This window comes from Schistocerca cancellata, chromosome 7, assembly GCF_023864275.1.
Source record: "Schistocerca cancellata isolate TAMUIC-IGC-003103 chromosome 7, iqSchCanc2.1, whole genome shotgun sequence".
Lineage (NCBI taxonomy): Eukaryota > Metazoa > Arthropoda > Insecta > Orthoptera > Acrididae > Schistocerca > Schistocerca cancellata.
In genome coordinates this window covers 486741667-486764895 of record NC_064632.1, presented here as the reverse complement: position 1 = coordinate 486764895, position 23229 = coordinate 486741667, and the positions used below count along the sequence as shown (strand labels likewise).

The 23229-nt window shown below is 47.3% G+C and overlaps 1 protein-coding gene across 2 annotated transcripts in view; it reads left to right on the top strand.

Annotated features, from left to right (window-relative positions):
* Positions 1–23229, top strand: part of LOC126092041 (carotenoid isomerooxygenase) — a 374906-nt gene that overhangs the window by 241054 nt on the left and 110623 nt on the right. For both annotated transcript variants that reach the window (XM_049907445.1, XM_049907446.1), the window contains exon 2: positions 6793–6919. In XM_049907445.1, coding sequence (XP_049763402.1) covers positions 6793–6919 — 127 coding nt within the window. The remainder of the gene's footprint in view (positions 1–6792; positions 6920–23229) is intronic.

The following is a 23229-nucleotide window of genomic DNA, read 5'->3' as shown; positions in this document are numbered from 1 at the left end:
TTCCATACATGGCTACACTCCATACAATACTTTCAGAAACGACTTCCTGACACTTAAATCGACACTCGATGTTCACAAATTTGCCTTCTTCATAAATGCTTTCCTTGCCATTGCCAGTCTGCATTTTATATCCTCTCTACTTCGGCCAGCATCAGTTAAATTGCTCCCCAAATAACAAAACTCCTTTACTACTTTAAGTGTCTGATTTCCTAATCTAATTCCCGCAGCATCACCCGACTTAATTCGACTACATTCCATTATCGTTGTTTTGCTTTTGTTGATGTTCATCTTATACCCTCCTTTCAAGACACTGTCCATTCCGTTAAGCGGCTCTTCCAAGTCCTTTGCTGTCTCTGACAGAATTACAATGTCATCGGCGAACCTCAAAGTTTTTATTTCTTCTCCATGGATTTTAATTCCTACTCCGAATTTTTCTTTTGTTTCCTTGACTGCTTGCTCAATATACAGATTGAATAGCTTCGGGGAGAGGCTACAACTCTGTCTCACTCCCTTCCCAACCACTGCTTCCCTTTCATGTCCATCGACTCTTATAACTGCCATCTGCTTTCTGTACAAATTGTAAATAGCCTTTCGCTCCCTGTATTTTACCCCTGCCACCCCCCCTGCGGGTCCGGGGATTAGAATAGGCCCGAGGTATTCCTGCCTGTCGTAAGAGGCGACTAAAAGGAGTCCATCCCCCCTCACGGGGGTAGTTAGCGCCTGCGTCCGGAGACGGACGGTTCCTCGACCTATAATCGTGGTCTTTTTGGTTTTTCACTTCTCGTTTCTTCCTTCCTTTTGTTGGTTCCTTTCTTTGCTATTCTCCACCTCACTGTCTTCCTTACTCTTTCCCTTGACTTCTCCTTGCCTTCTCATTGCCTTTTTCTCCTTGCCTTCTCATTGCCTTCTCATTGCCTTTTTCTCCTTGCCTTCTCATTGCCTTCTTCTCCTTGCCTTCTCTGGTCTCCGCCTCGGCGTTTGAGACAGTCTGTCCTCTTTCTCCCTCTCTCTATTCTTTTTCCTCTTCTTCCTTCCTCCCTGTGCGTGCCTGAAGGCCGACACACGCGTTCGCACGCGTAGCCGGTGACGGGGTAACGCGTAAGTCCCCGCCCTGGGTAGACATGTAAGGCACGTGCGTACCCCCGGTAAAGGCCAGGCCCGGGGAGGGGTGATTGCCTGAGCTGATACCTTCTGACCATGCCGATTGGTCCCTCCGTCTGTTTCTCGGGTGGTGTGACCTGAGGTGTAAACATTCACCTAAGGCGGGAGTGCCCTCTGAGAGGGTCCCCACAAGGAAGGAGCGCGCCATCGGAGACGCTGGCAATCATGGGGGATTCCTCCGCAATGGATTCTACTCCATCTCTCTCGACTCCTGCCCAAAAACGGAAACTTGACCAGCCACCAGTGACAAAAGTACTACCTCCTGCCCAACAGTTCCTCGTAGTTTCTCGATCTGAGGACGGAAAGGATTTTTCCTCTGTCAACCCTTTCGTTATTCAGAAGGGCGTAGATGCCATAGCCGGATCTGTCAAATCTTGTACCAGGTTGCGTAACGGCACCTTATTACTAGCAACTGAGAGTGCCTTTCAGGCACAAAAACTGCTTCGGGCCACCCTCCTGTACACGTTCCCTGTCCGGGTGGAGGCCCACCGAACTTTGAATTCGTCTCGTGGTGTAGTCTATACTAGCTCCCTCGACGGATTGACTGATGAGGAGCTTCAATCTTTCCTCGCTGAGCAGGGCGTGACGGCTGTCCATAGGGTCATGAAAAAGGTCAACAATGACCTTGTACCAACCCGGACACTTTTCTTGACCTTCGATAGTGTTAAGCTGCCATCGCGCATCAAGGCGGGCTACGAGGTTATTTCTGTTCGCCCCTATGTCCCGACACCTACGCGCTGCTACCAGTGTCAGCGTTTCAATCACACTCGACAGTCTTGTTCCAATGCGGCTAAATGTGTCACTTGTGGCAGGGATGCCCATGAGGGTGACTGTCCACCTCCGTCTCCTCGTTGTGTGAACTGTCAGGGTGACCATGCCGCATCCTCCCGCGACTGTCCTGTCTATAAGGAAGAACGCTGTATCCAAGAAATTCGGGTCAAAGAGAAAGTGTCCACCTCGGCTGCTCGCAAGCTATTGGCTAGTAGGAAGCCCACGCTGCTCCCAGCGGGGAAATACAGTACTGTCCTCGCCTCTCCTCGGACTACCCGGGAGGTAGCAACCCAGACATGGGATCTGACCTTCAGCACCACGGTCGTCCGTTCGGCCAGTGCTAAGATCGCGCGGTCGACGTCTCCTCTTCCTCCCATCACCCCACAGACACCAGCCCCTTCCTCAGCTTCTGCTAAGACGAAGACCCCGAAGTCAGATGCACGGGCCTTCAAGAAGGAACCATCCCGTGCAGACTTCCTCCGTCCCTCGATCTCCCAGCCTTCGACCGGTACTTCCATCAAACGTCCTTCCAAAAAGGCGCATAGGAAGCACAGTTCTCCTTCTCCGCCACGGCGCATTTCTTCTCCTGCGCCACCCAGCGGTTGCCGCCCCAGGCCGTCATCCGTTTCGCCTGGCCGCACCGCTGGTAGCCGTACATCTGGCCGTTCACCGGCGGAGGAAGCTCCCCCTCCCGGCCATCCTCCCGAGATGGCCGATGACCCTATAGACCCAATGGACGATGACTGTCCGCCTACTGATAGCGGCGGCAGTGCTCGCTCGAAGCCAGGCCCTAAGCGGCCTTCGAGGTGACCCCTTCTCTCATCTTCCTTTTCTTACGATGGCACTTATTCACTGGAATATTCGCAGCATTCGCTCCAACCGAGAGGACTTGAAGTTGCTGCTCCGCTTGCAACGTCCGCTCATCGTAGCCCTCCAGGAAACGAAGCTACGCCCATGCGATCAAATTGCCTTGGCACACTACACCTCTGTGCGTTTTGACCTACCCCCTGTGGTAGGTATCCCAGCTCATGGAGGGGTTATGTTGCTGGTCCGGGATGATATTTACTACGATCCCATCACGTTGCACACCGGCCTGCAGGCAGTTGCCATCCGCATTACTCTCCCCACTTTTACGTTTTCCTTTTGTACCGTTTACACTCCATCGTCATCTGCCGTTACCAGGGCAGACATGATGCAACTTATTGCTCAGCTACCTGCACCATTTTTGTTAACTGGAGACTTCAATGCCCACCATCCCCTTTGGGGCTCTCCAGCATCCTGCCCGAGGGGCTCCTCGTTAGCAGACCTTTTCAACCAGCTCAATCTTGTCTGCCTCAATACTGGCGCCCCTACTTCTCTTTCGGACACATCTCACACCTATTCCCATTTAGACCTCTCTATATGTACTCCAAGGCAGACTGGGAGCTCTTCTCTTCCAGGGCGACCTTTCAGGATCAAACCTTCACAAGCTGCGATCGTCAGGTCGCACACCTCACGGAAGTCATTCTCGCTGCTGCTGAATATTCCATCTCTCACCCTACTTCTTCTCCACGTCGCGTACCGGTCCCCTGGTGGACCGCAGCATGTAGAGACGCTTTACGTGCTCGTCGACGTGCTTTACGCACATTTAAACGCCACCCTACAGTGGCGAATTGTATTAATTATAAACGATTACGTGCTCAGTGTCGTCGTATTGTCAAAGACAGCAAGAAAGCCAGCTGGGCTGCTTTCACAAGCACCTTCAACAGTTTTACTCCTTCTTCTGTTGTCTGGGGTAGCCTGCGCCGGCTATCTGGCACTAAGGTCCACTCACCAGTTTCTGGCTTGAAGGTCGCGAATGACGTCCTTGTGGCCCCTGAGGCTGTCTCCAATGCCTTCGGCCGCTTTTTCGCAGAGGTTTCGAGCTCCGCTCATTACCACCCTGCCTTCCTCCCCCGCAAACAGGCAGAGGAGGCTAGGCCACCTAACTTCCGCTCCTCGAATTGTGAAAGTTATAATGCCCCATTCACCATGCGGGAACTCGAAAACGCACTGGGCCGATCACGGTCCTCCGCTCCAGGGCCTAATTCTATTCATATTCAGATGCTGAAGAACCTTTCTCCTGCGGGTAAAGGTTTTCTTCTTCGTACATACAATCGCATCTGGATTGAGGGACATGTTCCCGCATGCTGGCGCGAGTCTATTGTTGTCCCGATTCCTAAGCCGGGGAAGGACAAGCACTTGCCTTCCAGTTATCGACCTATCTCGCTTACCAGCTGTGTCTGTAAAGTGATGGAGCGAATGGTTAACTCTCGATTGGTTTGGCTGCTCGAGTCTCGACGCCTACTTACCAATGTACAATGTGGATTTCGTAGGCGTCGATCTGCTGTTGACCATCTGGTTACCTTGTCGACCTTCATTATGAATAACTTCTTGCGGAAGCGCCCGACCGCGGCTGTGTTCTTTGATTTGGAGAAGGCTTACGACACCTGTTGGAGGGCGGGCATTCTCCGCACCATGCATACATGGGGCCTTCGCGGTCGCCTCCCTCTTTTTATTCGTTCCTTTTTAATGGATCGACAGTTCAGGGTACGTGTGGGTTCTGTCCTGTCCGACACCTTTCGCCAGGAGAATGGGGTGCCACAGGGCTCAGTTTTGAGCGTCGCTCTCTTCGCCATCGCGATCAATACAATAATGGATTGCCTCCCAGCTGATGTATCAGGCTCCCTTTTCGTGGACGATTTTACCATCTATTGCAGCGCGCAGTGTACACGTGTCCTGGAGCGCTGTCTTCAGCGTTCTCTTGACCGTCTTTACTCCTGGAGTGTCGCCAATGGCTTCCGTTTTTCTGCCGAGAAGACGGTCTGTATTAACTTCTGGCGCTACAAAGAGTTTCTCCCACCGTCCTTACGACTCGGTCCCGTTGCTCTCCCAATCGTGGAGACAACCAAATTTTTAGGCCTTACCTTTGACAGGAAACTTAGCTGGTCTCCACATGTGTCATATTTGGCCGCCCGTTGTACCCGTTCTTTAAATGTCCTCCGTGTTCTCAGTGGTATGTCGTGGGGAGCGGATCGAACCGTCCTACTTCGTCTATATCGGTCGATCGTCCGCTCCAAGCTGGATTATGGGAGCTTCGTATACTCCTCTGCACGGCCATCCATCTTACGGCGCCTCAGCTCCATACAACATCGGGGCTTACGACTTGCGATCGGAGCATTTTATATTGGTCCCGTAGAGAGTCTTCATGCTGACGCTGGCGAATTGCCACTCACCTACCGGCGCGATATACTGCTTTGTCGGCATGCCTGTCGGCTACTGTCAATGCCCGACCATCCGTCTTATCGTTCCTTTTTTGACGACTCTCTTGACCGTCAATACGGGTTGTATGTCTCTGCCCTGCTACCCCCTGGAGTTCGCTTTCGTCGCCTTCTTCAACACCTTAATTTTTCACTCCCTGCAACCTTTCGAGTGGGCGAGAGTCGCACGCCACCTTGGCTCCAGGCTCAGGTCCGCGTTCACCTTGACCTCAGCTCGCTCCCAAAAGAGGTCACCCCCGGTTCGGTCTACCACTCCCGTTTTTTGGAACTTCGTTCGAAGTTCATCAACATGACTTTCATTTATACAGATGGCTCTAAGACCAATGACGGGGTCGGGTGTTCCTTTGTTGTCGGGGCACAAAGTTTCAAATACCGGCTCCATGGCCATTGTTCGGTCTTCACAGCTGAGCTCTTTGCCCTCTACCAGGCTGTTCTTTACCTCTGCCGCCACCGACATTCTGCTTATGTCATCTGCTCAGATTCCCTGAGCGCCATCCAGAGCCTCAGTGATCCGTACCCGTTTCACCCTTTCGTACACCGGATCCAACGCTCTCTTCAGCAGCTGGTGGACGTCGGTTCTCCGGTTAGCCTTATGTGGGTTCCTGGCCATGTCGGTATCCCTGGGAACGAAGCTGCAGATGCCGCGGCCAAGGCTGCGGTCCTCCAGCCTCGGACAGCTTCTTGTTGTGTCCCTTCGTCCGATTTTAGCAGGGTCATTTGTCGGCGCATCTTATCGCGATGGCATGCCGATTGGGCTGCACTTACCGACAACAAGCTTCGGGCCTTAAAACCTCTTCCCGTGGCTTGGACGTCGTCCTCACGCCCTTCTCGGCGGGAGGAGGTCGTTTTAGCCCGGTTAAGAATTGGACACTGCCGATTCAGCCATCGCCATCTGCTGACGGCTGCGCCGGCGCCGTTCTGCCCATGTGGGCACTTGCTGACGGTTAGACACATTTTACTGTCCTGTCCAGATCTTAACACACTGCGCCTCGATCTTAACCTGCCAAATACTTTCGATGCCATTTTAGCGGATGACCCACAAGCAGCTGCTCGTGTTCTTCGTTTTATCAATTTGACAAACCTCGCTAAGGACATTTGATGATGTTTTTTAATCCTATACCTGTCAGTCTGTCTTTTATCGTGTTTTCCCTTTTAGTTGTTGTTGTCAACTTGTGCCTCGCGGTGCATTCTTAGAGTAGTCAGGGCGCTAATGACCATTGAAGTTGTGCGCCCTAAAACAAAAAAACAAAAAAAAAAAAAAAACCCCTGCCACCTTCAGAATTTGAAAGAGAGTTTTCCAGTCAACATTGTCAAAAGCTTTCTATGAGTCTACTAATGCTAGAAACGTAGGTTTGCCTCTCCTTAATCTTTCTTCTAAGATAAGTCGTAGGGTCAGTATTGCCGAACGTGTTCCAACATTTCTACGGAATCCAAACTGATCTTGAGATCGTATCTGAACTGTAAGCGTCGAGAGTGGGTGCCTGGTGGTAGTATGCGTAAAGCGCTTATTTGCTTCTCCTGATCCAAGAACGAGTAGCCGAGCCTTTGCGCGCTTTTTCAGGTGGGCGAGCCCGATCCTGCGGAGAAGGCCAAGTCTGGGGAGCGGCTGTACCCCAACTGCGACACGTCGGTGTGGCTGCGGTCCTGCACGCACGAAGTCGAGCAGCCCCTGGAGGGCACCGTCACAGGTGAGCTGCTGTCCCTACTCATTCAGTAAAGTAACTTCCGTTTACTAAAAAAAATTTCAGAATGAAGTTGCAGAATTTGTTTTACAATATTCTGAAAGTACATATACTACCGGAAAAAAATTAGTACACCTGGAAAGACGACGTTGATTTTGATCCGATGACGCCATTTGCGCCGGCCGTTGTGACCGAGCGGTTGTAGGAGCTTCAGTCCGGAACCGTGCTGCTGTTACGGTTGGAGGTTCGAATCGTGCCTCGGGAATGGGTGTGTGTGATGCCCTTTTGTTAGGTTTAAATAAGTCTAGGGGACTGATGACCTTAAGTCCCATAATGCTTAGAGCCATTTGAACCATTTGAAGGCCATTTGCCACCTGAAGGGTAATATATGTCCTAGTTGATACGTCTGTGTAAACAGACTAAACTAACGATCAAAGTCCGAAAACAATTTATTGGACTGTTCAATTAACCAAAACAAATTCTCTAAGTATAACACCAACACAAAACGGCCATCCGTCTTCAAATCACAACTACATACAAGAATAATATAGAAAACAACTGAAATAATTTCCTACTAGTCTCCTGCAGAGATTTCTCCAATATACCGAGCCTAATCCAGAGATCAGCGAGAAGATCCAAGCCGGGTTGCCGGGGCGGCAGCTATCCACGTCTGCTGGCGGTCGATGAACTGCCGATGTGCGGCCGAGCGCCGGCCTTTATAGCGCTTCAGCGGATGAGTATTTCGGAACTAATTTCCATCACGTGGCTTGACGTGTGAAAATAGTTCCGGGATCTGCAGCGACCTCTTCCTTATGTTTATATGGGCGCTGTTGTGTTGTTGTTGTTGTTGTTGTTTTGGCTGTTCATCAATATTGCCTGTCGGTTGTGTAGTGCTTCGGTGTGCCTGCGAAGCGGGCAACCCGCGGCTGCAGGCTGTCAGTTTGGTTGCTGATACTCTAGGCACCGTGATGTCTGGTGGAGAAGGCCACAGCACTGGTAATGGTTTCAATGTTGTCCACCAACAGACAATGTAGTGGCGTAGCTACCAGAGCGCCATCCGTGTCTATCCTTTAATAAGGAACGATCACAGGCAGAAGGCTCAATGATGAGGAAACGGGTGAAGCAAGTAGGCAACCAGCCCACGGAGAGACACTCGTGCTTCTTACAGCCAACTGAGAGAGTTTGACGGGGGGCAAATTGTAGCCTCCCAAGTGGGAGGATGGTCCTTTCGGGAAACTGCCACACGATTTGGACGTGCTGCGTCAGTTGTGCAATGGTGCTGGTGGCAGTGGTCACGTGGTCACACCTGTAGACGAGGTTCTGGACGCCCACACTGCACAAACGCCACCCAGGTTAGTCGCATTGTACAGCCAGCAGTAACATATAGCTACCACAGGACAGATAACAGAGCTTCTGAGCCAAGATGTGTCAACAGGGAGTGTTGCGAACCGGTTATTAGCAGTGGGACTATGGGCGGGCGCGCGCGCGCGCGCGCGCGCGCACACACACACTCACACACACACACACACACACACACACACACACACACTCCTAGTCCACCTTTCACTCACTCCACAGCATCGACGTGCACGACTCGACTGGACCCGTCAGAGCATCACTTGGAAGACAGAATGGCGCGTCGTGGTCTTCAGTGATGACGGCAGGTTCTGCCTGCACGCAAGTGGTGGTTGTTTGCGTCTACGACGCAGACCTGATGAGCGCTGTCTCGTAGAATGAATTCGTCCAAGCCACAGTGGTGCAACCCTAGGCCCTTGGTGTTTCTGGAGGGCACGCTAACAAGCGCTCGGTACGTGCAAAGTGCTGATAGACCGGTTCCTTCGCCGTTCTTGCAAGCGGAAAGTGATGTATTCCTCCAACAGGATAATGCTCGCCCACTCCCTACCCGCGAAACTCAACGTGCTCTGCTAGACGATCAGCAGCTTCCCTGACCAGCACAATCTCCAGACTCTTCCCCAATCGAGCACGTGTGGGGTATGATGGAACGAGAAGTACCTCGTGGGACTCGTCAACCAACGACTCGTGCAGAACTACTTGAACAGGTCAAGCAGGCGTGGCATAACGCATCCCATAACAGTATTCGCCATCTGTACGCTCAACTGGGTCACACACAGCACCTGCATTGCCGCCTGTCGAGGCTACACGAGGGCATTTCAGCATGGGTCGATACCTGGAGAACCGCTTGCGTTATTGAAGTGTTAAGGTAATCATTTGCACTGTTGTAATGATAAATTTTCAGTGAATTGGAAATCTACTGTACTAATTTTGTTTCCGTTAATGAAGTTTTAACAACGTCGAGACATTGACGATGTTCGAGATTCGGCAGTCGTAGAATTCTTCCGCCTGTAACTGAAGCCATCTTATGAACCTTGTATTCAACTCTTGGCTCCTGTGAAACACAACTAGCTGTTTATTTACATGAAGCGTTGGGTGCTATTGACAAGGGATTTGAGATCGATTCCGTATTCTGGGTTTCCGGAAGGCTTTTTACACGGTACCACGCAAGCGCCTCGTAGTGAAATTGCGTGCTTATGGAATATCGTCTCAGTTATGTGACTGGACTTGTGATTTCCTGTCAGAGGGGTCACAGTTCGTAGTAACTGACGGAAAGTCATCGAGTAAAACAGAAGTGATTTCGTGCGTTCCCCAAGTTAGTGTTATAGGTCCTTTGCTGTTCCTTATCTATATAAACGATTTTGGAGACAACCTGAGCAGCCGTCTTCGGTTGTTTGCAGATGATGCTGTCGTTTATCGACTAGTAAAGTCATCAGAAGATCAAATCACACTGCAAAACGATTTGGAAAGGATATCTGAATGGTGTGAAAAGTGACAGTTGACCCTAAATAACTAGAAGTGTGAGGTCATCCACATGAGTGTTAAAAGGAACTCGTTAAACTTCGGTTACACGATAAAGCAGTCTAATCTAAAAGCCGTAAGTTCAAGTAAATACTTAGGTGTTACAATTACGAACAACTTAATTTGGAAGGAACACATAGAAAATGTTGTGGGGAAGGCTAACCAAAGACTGCGTTTTATTGGCAGGACACTTAGAAAATGTAACAGACCTACTAAGGACACTGGCTACACTACGCTTGTCCGCCGTCCTTTAGAATACTGCTCCGCGTTGTGGGATCCTTACCAGATAGGACTGACGGAGTACATCGGAAAAGTTAACGCAGCACGTTGTATTGTCGCGAAATATTGGAGAGAGTGTCACAGAAATGATACAGGATTCTATCTGGAAATCATTAAAAGAAAGACGTTTTTCGTCACGACGGAAACCTCTCACGAAATTCCAATCACCAACTTTCTCCTCCGAATGCGAAAATATTTTGTTGACACCGACCTATATAGGGAGTAATGATCACCACGATAAAATAAGGGAAATCATAGCTCGTACAGAATGAGACAGGTATTCACTCTTTCCGCGCGCTATACGAGATTGGAATAATAGAGAATTGTGGAGGTGGTTCGATGAACCGTCTGTCAGGCACTTGACTCTGATTTGCGGAGTATCCATGTAGATGTAGATAGCCAAAGCACTTCGAGCCAAGCATGAGGAGATAATAATTGTTAGGCGCCAGATCAGGATTGCAGGGAGCCAGGTAGCGTGATCCAATACTTCCTATACTTCCTATTCGAACTCTCTCAGTGCGTCATGTTGAATGCGGCCGAAATCACGCCATAGTTCAAAATACCAGCATATTTGTTTTGAATGCCCTTCTCAGGTTTGTTAGTGTATTACAGTAACTTCCAGTGATAACTGTAGCATTTCTCTCGAAAAACTACTCTCTCAAAATCCCTTTTCTCTCCCAGAAGACAGATGGCATGATCTTTCGCTGGAAATTGAAGACATTTTGGGGTTTTTCCGGTGACTCACTAGGGCCCCAATGCACTTGCTGAAGTTTTTCTTTCCTTCTGTATTCACCTATCGGACCCACGTATCATTTCCTGTCACAATCTGGACAAGAAAAGCATTACCTTTTCTTTCGTAAAGCAAAAGAAAGGATAGTTGCGCTGCCATACGCTGAGACTTCTGGTCTTCAGAAAGGAGTTTAAGCACTCATCTGGCATTAAATTTACGGGAGCCCACGTTTTCGCTAGTCACTTTGCACAGAAGAGTAGAACTAATCTATGGAAATTAGAACAAAGCTCCGAGATGGTTAATCTGGAATCTGCAGTTTTCTCTAACCCTTTCGTCAACCAAACGAATGGAATCTGAATTCACATACTAGGTCGACTACTTTTCTCTTAATCATGGACAACGGTTCGCCCGTTTTGGAACATACGTCTCCACTGTTTTACAACACCATTACTCATTAAGTTTGGCCCATAACTTCCACAAAATTCGCAATAGATTTCACTGGCTTTACAGTTTTTTGCCATGAGAAATTTTGCTACAGAACTTACCTCACGACTGATGGGACTTACGATTGCAGCAAACATTCTGAAACCACGTGGCTCGGAGAGGAACAAACACGATCTTGATTCTCCACTGTTCACAGCGTATTAGTTCAATATACATTCCATCGCGAGAGCGGCGCCACTATCTGTACTAATACGCACGCTGTACGAAAACGGAAGTTACTTTGTAAATAGCCCACAACGTTGCTTACCATGCCCTTCTGCTTTCTACTGTTCTCTTCAGACCTCTTCTGTAAATCCAAATTGTTCCTCTGTTGTGTTCGTATTTCACTTTGTGCTTCACGCCTGTCATTGAAGAGATGTAAACAATTTTGCCGCGTACAGTGCGTCGCAGTCTACCACCGCATTTAAAGTACAGTCTGATTTACATCAGTTAGCACCTGAACTTGCGATCGCTTTAAAGTCCTACAGAAAAGTCACGTAGAAAATCTGAAACTCGTGTGTAGTACAGGTCTCTATGTCTGGCCATTAAAATTGCTACACCACGAAGATGACGTGCTACAGACGCCAAATTTAACCGACGGGAAGAAGGTGCTGGGATATGCAAATGATCATCTTTTCAGAGCATTCACACAAAGTTGGCGCCGGTGGCGACACCTACAACGTACTGACATAAGGAAAGTTACCAACCGATTTCTCATACACAAACAGCAGTTGACCGGCGTTGCCTGGTGAAACGTTGTTGTGATGCCTCGTGTAAGGAGGAGAAATGCGTACCATCACGTTTCCGACTTTCATAAAGGTCGGATTGTAGCCTATCGCGATTGCGCTTTATCGTATCGCGACATTGCTGCTCGCGTTGGTCGAGATCCAATCACTGTTAGCAGAATATGGTGGGTTCAGGAGGGTAATACGGAACGCCGTGCAGGAACCCAACGGCCTCGTATCACTAGGAGTCGAAATGACAGGCATCTTATCCGCATAGCTGTAACGGATCGTGTAGCCACGTCTCGATCGCTGAGTCAACAGATGGGGACGTTTGCAAGACAACAACCATCTGCACGAACAGTTAGACGACGTTTGCAGTAGCATGGACTATCAGCTCGGAGACCACGGCTGCGGTTACCCTTGACGCTGCATCACAGACAGGAGCGTCTGCGATGGTGTACTCAACGACGAACCTGGGTCCACGAATGGTAAAACGTCATTTTTTCGGATGAATCCAGGTTCTCTTTACAGCATCATGATGGTCGCATCCGTATTTGGCGACATTGCGGTGAACGCACATTAGAAGTGTGTATTCGTCATCGCCATGCTGGTGCATCACCCGGCGTAATGGTATGGGGTCCCACTGGATACACGTCTCGGTCACCTCTTGTTCGCATTCACAGCACTTTGAAAAGTGGACGTTACATTTCAGATGTGCAACGACCCGTGGCTCTACCCTTCATTCGATCTCTACGAAACCCTACATTTCAGCAGGATAATGCACGACAGCATGTTGCAGGTCCTGTACGGGCCTTTCTGGATACAGAAAATGTTCGACTGCTGCCCTGGCCAGCACATTGTCCAGATCTCTCACCAATTGAAAACGTCTGGTCAATAGTGGCCGAGCAACTAGCTCGTCACAATACGCCGGTCACTACTCTTGATGAACTGTGGTATCGTGTTGAAGCTGCATGGGCGGCTGTACCTGTACACGCCCTCCAAGCTCTGTTTGACTCAGTGCCCAGGCGTATCAAGGCCTTTTTTACGGCCAGAGGTGGTTGTTCTGGGTACTGATTTCTCAGGATCTATGCACCCAAATTGCGTGAAAATGTAATCACATGTCATTTCTAGTATAATATATTTGTCCAATGAATACCCGTTTATCATCTGTATTTCTTCTTGGTGTAGCAATTTTAATGGCCAGTAGTGTATATTCAAAATCGTTTCTTAGTTTTAATCAGGACCGGAATTATGTTCATTTATTTCAACCGTCAGACATTTTCCCATCCCTGAAACCTCAAATGTAACACATCATGTCTCGAAAACTGTTAAACTCACTAAAATAAAGTGACGCTCAAAACTTAACGACGGAAGTAACGTTCGTATGAAATGTCACTGACAATTAAAACAGCTCGATGAAACTTGGACCATACATAGAAAGACCTGCTACAGTATAGGACCAGAAGAACTACGCAATGAAACGAACAGAAATGGCTTATTCAAAGACAATAATTACACAGAAGTCACCGCGATTTATGCTGACCATGGCTATCGCAAAAAGCGGGACGTCGTTCTTCAAATTTGTGATCACCATGGGCGGCAGTGCATTCTTTGCATCAGGTTTCATGCTGGTAACAAGGTCGTTTGGACGTGCTGCAAAATGTCTCGTAAACGCATCAGACACGTGCTCGATGTGATTTAAGTCGGGGCAACGGCCGGGCCTATCTATTCGCCGAACGTCCTCTCATCCCAAGAGCTCCTTCATCTCCCCTGTTCGTTGCGGTCGCGCACTGTCATACATACAAATATCAGGACAGAATGCATTCCTAACAGGACGCACATGGGGAAGGAGAACATCGTCACAATAACGTTGGCCGGATTGTGTTCCGTATTCAAATATTTGGAAATCACTACGCCCATGCAACATTATGTCTACATATACATCGATACGCTGCAAATCTCATTCAAGTGCCTGGCAGAGGGTTCATCGAACCACCTTCACAATTCTCTATTATTCCAATCTCGTATAGCGCGCAGAAACAATGAACACCTGTATCTTTCCATACGACCTCTGATTTCCCTTATTTTATCGTGGTGATCGTTCCTCCCTATATAGGTCGGTGTCAACAAAATATTTTCGCATTCGGAGGAGAAAGTTGGTGATTGGAATTCCGTGAGAGGATTCCGTCACAACGAAAAGCGCCTTTCTTTTAATGATGTCCATCCCAAGTCCTGTATCATTTCGGTGACACTCTCTCCCATATTTCGCGATAACACAAAACGTGCTGCATTTCTTTGAACTTTTTCGATGTACTCCGTCAGTCCTATCTGGTAAGGATCCCACAGCGCGCAGCAATATTCTACAAGAGGACGGACGAGCGTAGTGTAGGCAGTCTCCTTAGGAGGTCTGTTACATTTTCTAAGTGTCCTGCCAATAAAACGCAGTCTCTGGTTAGCCTTTCCCACAACATTTTCTGTGTGTTCCTTCCAATTTACGTTCTTCGTAATTGTAATACCTAGGTATTTAGTTGAATTTATGGCGTTTAGATTAGACTGATTTATCGTGTAACCGAAGTTTAACGAGTTCCTTTTAGCACTCATGTGGATGACCTCACACTTTTCGTTAAAAGTGACAGTGTCACTTTTCGCACCATTCGGATATCTTTCATAAATCGTTTTGCAATTTCTTTTATCTTCTGGTGACTTTATTAGTCGATAAACGACAGCGTCATCTGAAAACAACCGAAGACGGCTGCTCAGATTGTCTCCCAAATCATTTATATAGATAAGTAACAGCAAAGGGCATATAACACTACCTTGCGGACTGCCAGAAATTACTTCTGTTTAACTCGATGACTTTCCGTCAATTACTACGAACTGTGACCTCTCTGACAGGAAATCACAAATCCAGTCACATAACTGAGACGATATTCCACAAGCACGCAATTTCACTACGAGCCGCTTGTGCGGTACCGTGTCAAAAGCCTTCCGGAAATCCAGAAATACGGAATAGATCTGAAATCAGTGTCCAATAGCACTCAACACTTAATGTGAATAAAGAGCTAGTTGTGTTTCACAGGAACGATGTTTTCTAAACCCATGTTGACTGTGTGTCAATAGACCGTTTCCTTCGAGGTAATTCATAATGTTCGAACACAATATATGTTCCAAAATCCTGCTGCATATCGACGTTAACGATATGGGCCTGTAATTTACTGGATTACTCTTACTACCTTTCTTGAATATTGGTGTGACCTGTGCAACTTTCCAGTCTTTTTTTACGGATCTTTCGTCGAGCGAACGTTTGTATATGATTGTTAAGTATGGAGCTAATGCATCAGCATACTCGGAAGGGAACCTAATTGGTATACAGTCTGGACCAGAAGACTAGCTTTTATTAAGAGATTTGAGTTGCTTCACTACTCCGAGGATGTTTACTTCTACGTTACGCACGTTGGCAGCTGTTCTCGATTACAATTCTGGAATATTTACTTCGTCTTATTCTGTGAAGGTATTTCGGAAGGCTGTGTTTAGTAACTCTGCTTTGGAGCACTGTCCTCGATAGTATTTCCATTGTTATCGCGCTGAGAATGCATTGATTGTTTCTTGCCGCTAACATGCTTCACATACGACCAGAATCTCTTTGGATTTTCTGCCAGGTTTCGAGACCAAGATTCGTTGTGGAAACTGTTATGAGCATCTCGCATTGAAGTCCGCGCTAATTTTCGAGCTTCTGTAAAAGATCGCCAATCTTGGGAATTTTGGCATGTTTGTTTCGTTGTCGACCGACACCATAACACCTGGACCACCAAAACGATCATGTTCGACAATGATCCAGGTTGCATAACGTCTTCCCAGCTCCTGTCATATGAGAGCATTCAGCGACAGTCTGCTTCCATCCGAGAAGAGAACTCGACCCCACTCCTCCTTGCTCCAGCCCCTAAGCTCATAGCACCATTACAGACGGTACGGCCGATGTGCCGGTGTCAACAGGACAGAATGTACAGGTCGTCAGGCAAAGCGAACACACTCTTGAAGTCGCCGTGCCACTGCTTGCCTTGCGGTAATGTTAAATGGGGTTACAATTGCACCTGCTGTTTGTCTAGAGTTCTTCCGGCCTTTAGCACAATGTAGCGGCATTTCCTGCTGTAGTTAACCGTGGTGGACAACCTCCTCTCCTTCGTGTAGCAGCGCCTGCGATTCGGAACGCCCCCATGCATTTGAAACAATGCTGTGAGCAATATCGTGGGCCATGCTCGTTACACTTCACTGTTTTTCCAGTTTCCCGACGATTCTTTCTCGTGTGGAATCATCCAAATGTTGTTTCCGGGCCACGTTGTAATGAAGACACCACCACAGGGCAGCAAACCTACTCGCTGGTTGACACGCAGTGTTTTCCCGTTTCTTCAACTTCGTCGTGTTGCGGCGCGAGCCCCATTTGACGCTATAGCCACGCTGACCCCACATCGTGTGACGTCCAGTTTTCTGTGCACAACTTGGTGACCTCTGGCATCATACACCCGCACTTGCATCAGTATCCACCTAGTCGTTAATATGTTATATTACTTCATCTATCTCGCCCTTAATTTCTGCAGAGCAGTGAACTTCTTTTTCCCAACGGCGAAGTTAAGCGCTGTCGGGCTGGATGGGTAACCATCCGGTTTGCCGAGCGCTGTTGACAAGAGGGGTGCTCTCAGCCCCTCTGAGACAAAGTGAGGAGTTACTTGACTGAGAAGTAGCGGCTCCCGTCTCGTAAACTGAAATACGGCCGGGATAGCGGTGTGCTGACCACATTCCCCTCCACATCCGCATCCAGTGACGCCTGTGGGCTGAGGATGATACGGCGGCCGGTCGGTTCCATTTGGCCTTCCAAAACCTGTTCGAACGGAGTGAACTTTTTTTGTTGAGTACTAAAATATCGGCGTTTGGTATGTATAAGCTTGGGAAAACGACTTTTTCTTTGTTTGGGGGGGGGGGGGGGAGATGTAGTCTTATGCAGCTGTTGCTCAATATAGACTAATCGAAATCTCATGATTTCCTTTCATTCTTCTCCAGACCTTCCCCCTATTAGTCACTTCCGAATCTTTCCCTTCTTGAAGTACTACTACTTTTCCCCAATCCTTCTTCACCTTCAATTTTGCGCTTTTCTTTTGCTCTTCTTCACTTTTATCCGACTGTCACATAATTGGACCCCTATAGAAATTGTGCCCACACGGCACGCGATCCAGCTGCAGTACCCTTGTCACGCCACTGACCCAGTGTAAGTAGGCTGTTTAGGTTTTCTTATTGGTAACGCCACGTAGCGCCCTGTATGAAAAATCACTGGCTGTGCTGTGTGCAGTCTGTGGCTAGTTTGCATTGTTGTCTGCCATTGTAGTGTTGGGCAGCGGCAGCTGGATGTTAACAGCGCGTAGCGTTGCGCAGTTGGAGGTGAGCCGCCAGCAGTGGTGGATGTGGGGAGAGAGATGGCGGAGTTTTGAAATTTGTAATACTGGATATTATGAACTGCTATGTATATTATGATTTTTCAACACTATTAAGGTAAATACATTTTTTGTTCTCTATTAAAATCTTTCATTTGCTAACTATGCCTATCAGTAGTTAGTGCCTTCCATAGTTTGAATCTTTTATTTAGCTGGCAGTAGTGGCGCTCGCTGTATTGCTGTAGTTCGAGTAACGAAGATTTTTGGTGAGGTAAGTGATTTGTGAAAGGTATAGGTTAATGTTAGTCAGGGCCATTCTTTTGTAGGGATTTTTGAAAGTCAGATTGCGTTGCGCTAAAAATATTGTGTGTCAGTTTAAGCAGTCTTGTATAATTTTTCTAAGGGGACGTTTCACCAGGAGGAAAAATGACCCTTTTTAAACCATACAGTTCAGGTCCCACTGGTCTGTTCTACAGCATGGATTAAACATTTTCTCTCAGTTATCGTGGAGACCATGAACGTGTTAAACCTACTGCTGTCTTCGATGCTATCATGGCTATGGAGTGGGTGAGTCAAACGAGAGAATATAACAGAATTTTCGTACCTTCTACTCAAGGTAATGCGCTCCTGTGTGGAATGCTGGTGCGCCATTTGCTAGGTAATCTGTTCGACAACTACGTTCCTAGCCATACCGGTTTAGAGTATAATTTATCATACTTTGCAGCCTCCACTGACAGTTTGAGGCAATATTGCTAGGTAGTATAGAGCTCGGAAATTTCCATATGATGTTGCAGATCGCCCAGTAACACGTAAACAGAACTGCCTTAATTATGGCAGCCGTCCGGCTGTCCTCGTAGCATAGTTGGGTTTTTCCGTCCACAGCGTAGTAGAAATATAGCCAGGATGAGGCGTAAATGTTCGGTGTCAGCCTTTATTAGTTATTACATATTTGCCTTACGTGATATGCATATATTTATTTTTTTTCGCAGCTTAACAGTAATGGGCGCATACCCAGGGTCGAGTTCTGAGGGAAATCACAGTTGGTTTTCCCCTTTCCCTCTCATTGAACTTGCCGTTACTCACTTTTAACATACGATAGATGACTTATTTTAATCCAAGAGGCAGTGAACTGAAAACCGATGGGAAAAAAGTAAGTAAACTGTCTATTATTCCCAAAGTAATCGTCGTAACTGTAAGTGCGTTTTCATGATTTTACCCAGGCGTGCACCCCTTCGACCAAAGCAAATCGACGCCCGCCAATGTCTCTCTACAGGGCTCAAGAAATAAGGAAATCGCGTGGGGATCTTTAGAGTACGCTGCAGAAGTTTCTTCAGGAACCCCTTACACATCCTTCGTACAGTCCCGATGTCTCCCCTTGCAGTTTCCATATTTCTGGAGCCCTAAAGAAAGACGTTCGTTACCGTCGATTTGTTTCAGACGATTCATGGTTGCGTAGGCAAGAGCGAACATTTTTTTCAATGAGGGCGCTATACTTTTGGCTCGCAGTGGAACAAATGTCTTTTTACATAACTTACTGTGGATTATGTCCACCAGCATAATATTTCGCACCTTTCTATAGACCACATCTTATCTAAGTGAAGTCGTCTTAATGGATGCTGCATTCTGAATGAATCCATGTTATTAATGACATATACCCTGAGAGAGTGTATACTTGGGAAAAGCAATGTTGTAATTTCGAGAAGCTCGAACAGGGAAATGAACAAAGTCCGCTGACGGAATACTGTAGCTGATTTTGGACGACTCTACACTGTGACCGACCGGTTCTAGGCGCTTCAGTCCGGAACCGCGCTGCCGCTACGGTCGCAGGTTCGAATCCTGCCTCGGGCATGGATGTGTGTGATGTCCTTAGGTTAGTTAGGTTTAAATAGTTCTAAGTCTAGGGGACTGATGACCTCAGATGTTAAGTCGCATAGTACTTAGAGCCATTTGAACCATTCTTCAGTGGTTAGCACACTGGACTCGCATTCGGGAGGACGACGGTTCAATCCCGTCTCCGGCCCTCCTGATTTAGGTTTTCCGTGATTTCCGTAAATCGTTTCAGGCAAATGCCGGGATGGTTCCTTTGAAAGGGCACGGCCGATTTCCTTCCCAATCCTTCCCTAACCCGAGCTTGCGCTCCGTCTCTAACGACCTCGTTGTCGACGGGACGTTAAACACTAACTACCACCACCACCACCACCAACTACCTGAACCATTCTGACGACTCTACGTTTTAAGTAACACCGCCGCTAGCAGTAATAATAGGCTCAGTTAGCGGAAGAAGAGTCCACAAGGTTTTTTTCACGTATGTCGTATCCGGCTGAAACTCACACTGATGATTAGATCTCGTAAAGTTACCAAATTGCGGGAATGTTGCTTACTAGGTTTCACCGTCTGTTCCAAATACTTCAAGAAATTTTCCGTGGGATTAGCATCAGCTGATTTAGCTAGCCAATCAAGATGCGAAAAAGTGGCTGAGTTTTCGTAAGACCTGTGAACACGGCTGTTGTCATCTTAGAAATAATGGTTCAAATGGCTCTGAGCACTATGGGACTCAACATCTCAGGTCATCAGTCCCCTAGAACTTAGAACTACTTAAACCTAACTAACCTAAGGACATCACACACATCCATGCCCGAGGCAGGATTCGAACCTGTGACCGTAGTGGTCGCGCGTTTCCAGACTGTAGCGCCCACAACCGCTCGGCCACCCTGGCCGGCTGTCATCTTAGAAGACGGGAGTTTCCGCAAAATATTCATCATGAAGATTCAGAAGAAAGGATAAGCCATGGCCACCTAGAATGTGTAAATAAACGATGTGTTGAGTTCTACCTGTAAGGAAATTCTGAATCTAGTCATAAATCTACTCTGATATTGTGTAGGCTCATATTTTATTAATTAAACGAATCTCAGAACAATGGAATGCTGCAGTTTGCAACAGATTCCTGAGTCGAACATCTCTTACATGTTTCTTCAACTATCATTCTCCATTCGGACTGCATAAATAATTACCGTGTTGCAGTAATTATACAATGTGATTATAAATATGCCGACACCTCTATGGAAAGTGGGACTGACCACTAGAAGCCAAGTGAAGTGGACCCACCAGTATAAAAGGAGGCGAGGATAATTGTGTTGTCAGTAAAAGAAGTAACAGCAGGAGAGATCAGTAACTTCGAATGTGGAGTAGTCATTCCATGTCACCTGAATAGCGATTCCATCAGGGACATTTCAACCGGCTCAAGTCGACTGTTGGTGATGTAACTGCGAAGTGAAAACGCAAAGGAACAACCACAGGTAAAGCAAGACTAGTCAGACAGGGGCAGACGAGTATTGCAGAAGGTGACTAAAAAACTGCATGAAATCAGCGCAAGGAATCACCCGTGAGTTTCAAAGTGCTACGAGCAGTCCTCCTAGCACAAAGCCTGTGTGTAGGAAATGAAAGAGAATGGGCTTCAGAGCTGGAGGACCTCCTCACAAACCACATATTTCTGTAGTCAGTGATGCGTGACGCTTGAGGTGATGTAAAGAGTGACTTCACTGGACAGTGAATGACAGAAAACGTTTTGGAGTGATGAGTCACACTATACCCTGTGGCAGTCCGTTGGAAGGATTTCGGTTTGGCGAATGCCTAGAGAATGTTACCTGCTGTTATGTGCAGAACAAAAAAGTACAGAGGAGGTGGTGTTGCGGTATTCAGGTGTTTTCCTTGGTTATTGAATGGTCCTCTTATTGCGCTTAAGTAAAATTTGAATCCGGAAGGATGTGAACACATTTTACTGCATTGTTTAGTGCCTACAGTAGAGAAATAGGTCGGAGACGTTGATTGTATCTGCATGACAATCACCCTGTCATAAACCAGTGTCTGCGAAGCAACGGTCTGTGGCCAGTAAAGTTCTTGAAATTGACTGGCCTGCCCAGAGCCGAACCTGACCGCAGTGGAACACTTTTGGGATGAATAAGTATGGCGACTTCGCTTCAGACCTCACCGTTCAACATCACTACCTTCGCTAGCTTCTGCTCTTGAGGAAGAATGGGCTACCATTCCTCCACAGACATTCAGCCTCCTGACTGAAAGTGTCACCAGCAGAGTTCAGGTCGCCATAAAGGCGAATGTGGATACACTCCATCTTAATATCCAGTAATAGGTGTCTGGATGCTTTTTCCAAGATGGATTATATAAGAAGGCACGACCAAGAGTCCAATTCATAAGCCGTAACTGTTTGTATGGCTTTCAGCAGATGACTATTTCCACCTTTCCATCAGATGGCTTTCGTTTCTTCCTCTGCACCATCCACTAAACATTCGGCGGAATTCTGCCGATTTTATGACTTGGTTGGGGTTTTGCTGTGTCAAACCACAAGTCAGATAGTGTAAGTTTCTATCTGACGTCGGTCGTAATGCTTATCGTGGTAAGTTAACTTCTGGCATTATTTTATGTGTGAAAAAATGCCGAGCTGCGCTGTGGTTTGGATGTAAAGGGTAGGTCGGCTGTTGTGGCAGAGCAGTTGTAGGCGCTTCAGTCCGGAACCGCGCTGCTGCTACGGTCGCAGGTTCGAATCCTGCCTCGGGCATGGATGTGAGTGATGTCCTTAGGTTAGTTAGGTTCAAGTAGTTCTAAGTCTGATGACCTCAGATGTTAAGTCCCATACTGCTTAGGGACAATTTGTAAAGGCTAATTGCAGATACGTCGTAGATCGCAGGAAAGTAATAGTATAGAGGATCATGCCCAGCAAAACAAACAATTACAGTAGCGCAGGTCAGTTTCTCAGGTCTTTGGAGTCTCTGGTTATCGATCAGCCACGTGCTTGCAGGCCAGTCACAGTACTACTTACATACTGTAATGCAATTTAAGCAAAAGGGATTAATAAGTAAGAAGTAATACGTAAGGTTTAAGAGAAACCTAAGAAATCCGTTAGTTACGAGCAATGAGGCTAAACGCATTATTGACGTTCATAGCGGTTGTAATGAGTCACATGCAGCAGAATGTGGCTTCCTTATGTGAAAGTAGTGCTAATGCAGAGGCCACCCGGAATCCATCTCCGTCGCTGAACATTTAACATGTGTGGTTACAACGCGAAGGACCCGGCTTCGATACTCTTGTACTTCCTAAGAGTTTTCCTTCTTTGAAGGAATGGAACGGGTTAATCGAACCTTGTCAAGACTCGTAAGGATGGGACACCCTTTCGGCAGACGGGCGTTAACGCAAAGGATAGTCTTCTGCTTACTTCCTAAGTACTGTTGTTCAGTGACGTCTTAGGAAGAGGAAGAAGCATGGTGCAATGCTAAACCTCAGTCACCCAGTCCGAAGACGAGCTATCACATTCATTCGTTTGTCGATGATGGAAGCTTGTGCAAAGTATCGTCCACTGTACAAGGCAGTGACGTGCTTCGTAAATTAAACAATTTTTTTGATGCCAGAGAATTTTATTAGGTCAATTGTGATCTGTCACGGGATGTTCTGCGAACAAAAATTAATTTTACATTATTCCGCGCCAATGCCGTTAAAATTATATTGACCATAACAAAATATGGATCCTCATGCTCCATCTACCAAGATTTGCGAATCAGATGTCCGTCAAATTTATGCATTTATTTCACCTGGAAAGATGAGGGGCTTCAGAACCTCTCTTACATCTAACCAAACATCCTCGGTTAGATAACATGACAATATGCATAATAATAATAATTATTATTATATATTTCAGCTTCAGGTTACGCACATTACCGGTTCCAACTTATTACCCAGTCATCACCAGGCGTTCTGCGTAACAAGAAAGAAAACGGGGGGATAGTAAAATTC